The following is a 7,389-nucleotide window of genomic DNA, read 5'->3' on the forward strand; positions in this document are numbered from 1 at the left end:
AAACTGGTATATATGTATTTATGAAATCTCTGTTAACATTCTTAAATTCCTAACATAGCATATTTCTCTTACCTTAAATCTGAAAAGCCTCTCACTAAACTCTAACCCTACACCCGCAGGGTTCTCCACTTAACACCCTGAAAACAACATCTCTCAGAACAAAACATCAGTTTTTTCTTACCCACAACATTTCTTATAACTACGAGGAATGCATAATCTGAATAAAATGTCTTACCCTGGATTTGGGATGAATTCCAAACCAACTTCTCCCACGATCAGCTCCTGCAGACTTGCAAAGAACTTCGCCAGGAGCGTCGTGGTAGCCTCGGATTTTTATTCCGGCGAGAAATGGAGCTGAAATCGAAGAGAGAATGAGAGGGGTGCATTTTAGAGAGAGAAAGGGAGAGTTTACTCTAAAAATTCATCCAAAAATTCGAGTTTTCACTATTTATAGAGTCGGATTCGTCGACAAGACATGTCACCTCGTCGACGAGTCCTTAAGTAATTTCGTCTCGATGAGTCCTTAAGTAATTTCGTCGATGAACCCTACCTCCTTGTTGACGAAATTCAGACTGCCCAAAAACCCCTCTCGACATCTTCTCATCGACGAGGCGTGGCTTCATCAACGAGGCCTACTTATGAGCTTGTCAATGAACTCCCTATGTTCGTCGACGAGGCCCTGTGTAAAACTTTCGGGTTATTACGTCCAAAGTGCAACGTCGTCGATGAACGCGAAGCGTTCGTCGAGGAAACCTGCTTCCTCCTTCTATTTCTATTTCCATTTCCCTCCCTCTTTATTATTTAAATACCATTATTCTTCGGGTCGTTACATTCTCCCCTCCTTATAAAATTTCGTCCTCGAAATTTATTATCTGGATTGAACACCATTATACACGCTATCATCCCGTAAAGGTAAAGGGTCTACTAATTTTATTACTTACCCTCACTTATGGTGGAGGAATACCGTGGTTACATTCTATGTTTTGGGAGATTACACAAATACAATTAAAACTACTTACTATCTAAATAGTACATGTACCTACAAAAGAAATATTACCTAATTATTTACATTATCTTATTACTCTTGGAACAAATGTGGGTATTTCCTTTTAATTTCATCCTCGAGTTCCCATGAGGCTTTTTCATAGCATGGTTCCTCCACAAAATCTTCACTAGCTGAATTTCTTTAGTACGCAATTCTTGTGTCTTTCTGTCCAGGATTTGTATCGGTACTTCTACATAAGCTAGTGAATCCTTGAGCTCTATATCTGCATAGCCAATGATGTGGGATGGGTCTGGGACGTATTTCCTTAACATAGCAACATGAAACACGTCATGAATTCGAGCCAAAGCTGGCAGCAAAGCTAGCCTATAGGCAACTGAGCCTATTCTCTCTAATATCTTAAAAGGGTCAATATACCTAGGGCTTAACTTGCCCTCCTTCCCAAACCTCATAACTCCTTTCTGAGGAGCTATCTTCAAAAATACTCGATCTCCCACATCAAACTCTAACTTTCGGCGGCAAGTGTTCACGTAGCTTTTTTGCCAACTCTATGTTGTACTAATTCTTTCTTTAATTAGTCAGACCTTGTCACAAGCCTGATGTACTATCTCTGGACCCAAAACTCGCCTTTCACCTACCTCGTCCCAGAAGAGAGAAGAACGACATCTTCTGCCATACAATGTCTCGTAAGGAGCCATGTTGATACTAGAATGGTAACTGTTATTATAAACAAATTCAACTAGTGGTAGAAATTGAATCCAGCTACCCCCCAAAATCTAGCACGAACGCACGAAGCATATCTTCTAATGTCTGGATCGTCCTCTCAGTCTGTCCATCTGTCTGGGGATGGAAAGTAGTGCTAAATGCTAATTGGGTACCCATAGCCTCCTAAAAACTTTTCCAGAATCGTGAAGTAAGACGAGGGTCTCGGTCTAAAACTATGGATACCGGTACACCATGGACACGAACTATCTCCTAAACATATATCTCTGCCAGTCTGTACATGGAGTAGCCGACTTTAATAGGGATAAAATGTTCGGTCTTCATCAAACGATCCACAACTACCCAAATCGCATTCCACCCCTGCCGCACTGGTGGTAATCCCATAATGAAATCCATCGAAACGTGATCCCATTTCCACTTAGGAATAAATAATGGCTGCAACTGCCTTGCTGGTCTCTGGTGTTCAGCTTTAACTTGTTGGCACGTTAAGCAGTACTGTACAACTTTGGCTATCTCTCTCTTCATCCCACTCCACCAGAAGTACTCCCGCAGATCTCGATACATTTTAGTGCTACCTGGATGTACGGTGTATAGGGATCTGTGAGCTTCCTCTAGTATAGTTCTTCTAATCTTGATATCTGTAGGAACACAAAGCCTATTATGGAATCGCAGAGCTCCATAATCTGATATACCGAATTCCTCACCCTGACCATCTCGTACTCTAGCCATTACCACTGCCAACTCTACATCATCACCATGAGTTGCTTTAATCCTCTCATAAAGCGTAAGCTGAACCACTAGACTCGCAACGACTGCCTGAGGACTCTCCTCTATTAACTCTAAACTAAGCTTCTCCAAATCCATTAAAATTGAATGTGGAATCTCCATAGGTTCCAGTGCTGATCCCCTTTATTTCCTACTCAAAGCATCTGTCGCCACATTTGCCTTCCCGGGATGGTAACTAATCGTGCAATCCTAATCTTTAATGAGTTCTAGCTACCTTCTTTGTCTCATATTTAGCTCTTTCTGGGTGAAGAAATATTTTAGGCTCTTGTGATCCGTGAAAATCTCGCACTTTCCACCATATAAATAATGCCTCCAGATCTTGAGAGCATACACCACCGCAGCAAGCTCTAAATCATGGATAGGATAATTCTTCTCATACTCTTTAAGTTGCCTAGACGCATATGTAATAACCCTGTCGTCCTGCATCAACACGTATCTAAGACCCTTCAAAGAGGCATCAATGTATATTACAAACCCGTCCTCCCTTGATGGAATAGCTAATACCGGAGCTAAAACTAGTCGTCGCTTTAACTTCTCAAAACTCTATTCACAGTCGTCGATCCAATTAAACTTTGCATTTTTTCTTGTAAGCCATGTTAATGGACTTAATAGTCTGGAGAAGCCATCTACGAAGTGCCGGTAATAGCTTGCTTATCCTAGAAAACTCCTAACCTCCTGAATGTTTCCTGGCTTTTCCAAACTCACCACTACCTCTATTTTACTTGGATCAACTGATACACCTTCTTCAGAGACCACATGACCAAGAAAAGTAACTTGCTTTAGCCAAAACTCACATTTCTTTAATTTTGCATACAATTTCCTTTCTCTCAGTATCTGCAACGCTAGCCTCAAATGATGTTCGTGCTCTTTAAAGCTCCTTAAATAGACTAGTATATCATCAATGAACACAACCACAAATTGATCTAAGTATTGATGGAACACCCAATTCATCAAATCCATGAATACTGGTGGTGCGTTAGTTAATCCAAATGGCATCACCAAGAACTCGTAATGCCCATATCTGGTTCGAAATGCAGTCTTCGAAATTTCCTCTGCTCTAACTTTCACCTGATGGTAACCCGACCGCAGGTCAATTTTAGAGTAAACCTGGGTCCCCTAAAGCTGATCAAATAAATCATCGATCCTAGGGAGAGGATATTTATTCTTTACTGTCAATTTGTTTATCTCCTTATAATCGATGCACAAGTTCATGGTTCCATCTTTCCCTTTCACGAACAAAATTGGCGCACCCCAAGGTGACACACTGGGCCTGATGAAACCTTTATCCAGCAATTCCTATAATTGTTCTTTCAATTATTTTAACTCTACTGGGGTCATACGGTATGGTGCTTTCGATATTGGTGCAGATCCCGGCAACAGATTAACGGTAAACTCAATATCACGGTCAGGCAGCAAACCAAGCAATTCTTCTGGAAATACATCCGAGAATTCCCTCACTACTAGTATGTTAGCTTGTCTCAATTCTTCTTTTGGAAATTCTTTTATGTATGCGACATACCCCTAGAAACCATCCTGTAGTAGTCTCCTCACTTGAATAGCTGACACTAGCTGTGGTGAGGCACGTACACGTGAACCCACGAATTTGTATTCCTGTTCGCCCGGGGGTCTGAAAATAACTTCTTTCTGATGGCAATTTATACTAGCATGATGAGTAGCTAGCCAGTCCATACCCAATATTACATCAAACCCCTGCATATCTAGAACCACTAGATCAGCTGATAATACCCTCTCCTGAATACTTACTGCAAAATTCCAAAGTATCCTCCTGCATCTCACCACAGACCCCATCGGCGTATCCATAGAAAGTCCTATATCCAATGGCTGTGTATCTATTCCAGCTATTTTCACATATCCCTCCGATATAAAGAAATGGATGGCACCTGTATCAAACAAAACAATAATTGTATATGCTAAAGTAGTAAGGATACCTGTAACCACGTCTCTAGCTGTCTCGGCGTCTCCCGACATCAATGCATAAACCCTTGCCAATGCGGTATTTCTCTGCTGACCTCCGTGGGGCACCTGGTATCCTCCCTGAAATGGCCTAGGAGCCGGTACATAACCTAGTGTCATCTGATAGGATCGAGCCATATGACCGGGTCTCCCGCAGTGAAAACAAACATTCTCCCCCAGCCGGCATTCACTCGGGTGTCTCCGTCCACATCTGGTACAAATGGCGGGAGGCTGACCACCCTGAAATCCACTCTTCTCTATCATCTGTCTCTGACCTCCACCAGATCTACCTCCTCTCCGAGGGCCTCAACTGGGACCTGTGTGAAAGCTCGAAGGTGCAGTCCTCTTCCTCTGACTCTGCGTCTCAGTTTCCCTGGGTAGACTCTCCTCTGCTATAATAGCCCTGTTAACCAATTCTACAAAATCCTGAATCCTCAGTACAACCACTTGCCTATAAATATCACGCCTCAGGTTTCTTTCGAACATTCTTGCCTTCTTCACTTCATCGAGGACGATATAGGGACAGAAACGCGAGAGCTCGATAAGTCTCACAGTGTACTGCTGGACTGTTATCGACCCCTGGGACAGACTCAGAAACTCTTGTACTCGAGCCTCTCTAACTGAGGCAGAATAGTATCCATCGAAGAACATTTCCCCGAATCGAGCCCAGGTCATCAGCACAGGAGTCGTCCTCTGCTCCTCCAATAGTCTAATGGTCGTCCACCGTCTCTCAACCTCCCCTACTAGTCTATACGTAGTGCATAGAACTCTCTGTTCGTCGATGTAGTGATGTACTGTCAGAATTTTTTCTACCTCCTGCAACCAGTTCTCCGCGACTACAGGATCAGTTGCTCCAGAAAAAACTGGCGGATTCATCTTCATGAATTTCTCTATGATGCATCCCTGAACTGGAGATGGACCTCCCTGCTCTCTAGAGCTCCGTGCTATCTTAGCTATAACTTGCTGAGCCACACTACGTAGCACAATATCTGAATCCACACCTCCTACATCAGAAGGCCCGACACCATCGTCCCCACTAGCGTGAGCACTACTGCCTCATGGGTCCATCCTGCAAATATAGAAAACACCGTTTCAAAATCCTATTTCTTATACCGACCTAACTTATTCCATCCCTCCTGATCCTAGCCCCAAAATCACATAACCTAAATACATAACTCGTCGATAGTTTACTATGACTTTTCTGAAGTCGTCACCCTAGAAAAAAAGCAGAAACCACCATGAAAGTCCTGTATCCAGGTCACAAAATAAAACCTCAAATTCTTTTCCTATATTCTGGTATTGTTTCCCACTACACTCTATAGTCTACAGAACCTAGCAACCTAGGCTCTGATACCAAAATGTAACATCCTCAAAATTTCTCCATAGATATATATAACCATACCTAAATAGCGGAAATATAAGCCATACAACCACATATACTATACAATACCAGAATTCTATACATACAAACCATAGCCATATACAATAACTCCCCCCCCCCGCCAGTATTGTCTACCTAGGCCTAGCAAAACGGGCAGGCGGGCCGGGTTTGGGCGGGTCACTAACGGACCGGGTCATTAACGGGTCGATGTTAAACGGATCACATACATGCCAACCCTAACCCGCCCGTTTATTAAACGGGCGGGTAACGGGTTACCCATTTAAAAATATATAATTTTTTATTTAAAATTTTTTTATAATCTCATATAAAATGACATTTATTTTTTTAAAAAAAACTACATTTTATTTATTAATTTATAAATAAAAAGAACATAAAATGTAGAAAACAATACATTTTGTGAGTTTGAATTTGAGGAGAGATTAAATAGGAAAAAACTCAACACTCCTCAGTCCCATCACCCAAAAGTCTTCCACCCAAAAATAAAATATTTTTAAACGGGTAAAGTGAGATCTGGTTTTGTGGTTTATGTTTCATTATCTGGTTTTGTGGTCATATAAAATGACCTTTGTAGGAGATGAAGACTAGCAGCCTGGCAGATCCGGCACGCTAGAGGAGAGGAAAGACTGCCGGATTAGAGAGGAGAGCTGGAGAGGATATGAGAGATAGAGAGAGTGAGAGCTGAGAGCTGAGACTGAGAGCCAAGAGGTTAGAGATGACCAGACGGCCAGACGAGGAGACTGGAGTGGAGAGGCGCGGCGCGGGTTATGGTTAGGGTTTTTTTTTTTTAAGTGTGTGATTATGTTTGTGAAGAGTGAACGTGACTCCGTGAGGTGTGAAGCGGGGGCTGAAGCTAAAGCCGTGAAGCGTGAGAAGCACAACTGAAGCATAGCGAATTAGAGGGTCACAACCCACTTAACCCGTTTATAAACGGGTTGACCTGTGACCCGCCCAATTATTAAATGGGTTAGCTTTCTTAAACCCAGACCCATTTAAAACAAGCGGGTTCGGGTGACCCAACGGGTTATGACCCGTTTTGCCAGGCCTACGTCTACCCCAAAAATACAAAACCCTGTCACAAACTTACCCTACAACCCGGGTAGGCAAGTCAACTCTCTATCCGCAAGCCTGATCTACTCGCCTAGTTGGGTCACTTGAAAAATGGTAAAGTAATAGGGTGAGACAATGCTCAATAAGTGGAAATATGTTGTTACTAGTGTGTGGCAACTGAGTCGTAAAACTGTAACATTAGTACATATAAAACTACATGATCTAGCGAATCTGTAAAACACAGGTGTAGTTGTTTAAAACATTTATATCATCTAAACTTTCTATCATTCATACTGCTATATCATACTATATACAACGAAAGCTGTAAAACGGTATATGTATAGATAACTGTGCTCTTTCCCTGGGACTCTGTATGTGATGATTTAACCCCTCATGATAAGGTTGTGCAGCCCATAAGCAGGATTTAACCTGGTCGACCCTCCAGGTAAATCAT

The 7,389-nt window shown here is 42.3% G+C and overlaps 1 protein-coding gene across 1 annotated transcript; it reads right to left on the reverse strand.

Annotated features, from left to right (window-relative positions):
- Positions 1-4,792: 4,792 nt before the first annotated feature.
- On the reverse strand, positions 4,793-5,362 carry LOC131163487 (uncharacterized). Its single transcript, XM_058120083.1, has one exon. The coding sequence runs from the start codon at positions 5,360-5,362 to the stop codon at positions 4,793-4,795; it is 570 nt and encodes a 189-aa protein (XP_057976066.1).
- Between the last annotated feature and the right edge of the window lie 2,027 nt (positions 5,363-7,389).

Source organism: Malania oleifera, chromosome 9 (assembly GCF_029873635.1).
Source record: "Malania oleifera isolate guangnan ecotype guangnan chromosome 9, ASM2987363v1, whole genome shotgun sequence".
Classification (NCBI taxonomy): Eukaryota; Viridiplantae; Streptophyta; class Magnoliopsida; order Santalales; family Ximeniaceae; genus Malania; species Malania oleifera.

What these genes read in the sequence shown, in the direction of transcription:
- LOC131163487 (XM_058120083.1), bottom strand. Translation starts at nt 5,362, where the DNA reads ATGAATCCGCCAGTTTTTTCTGGAGCAACTGATCCTGTAGTCGCGGAG.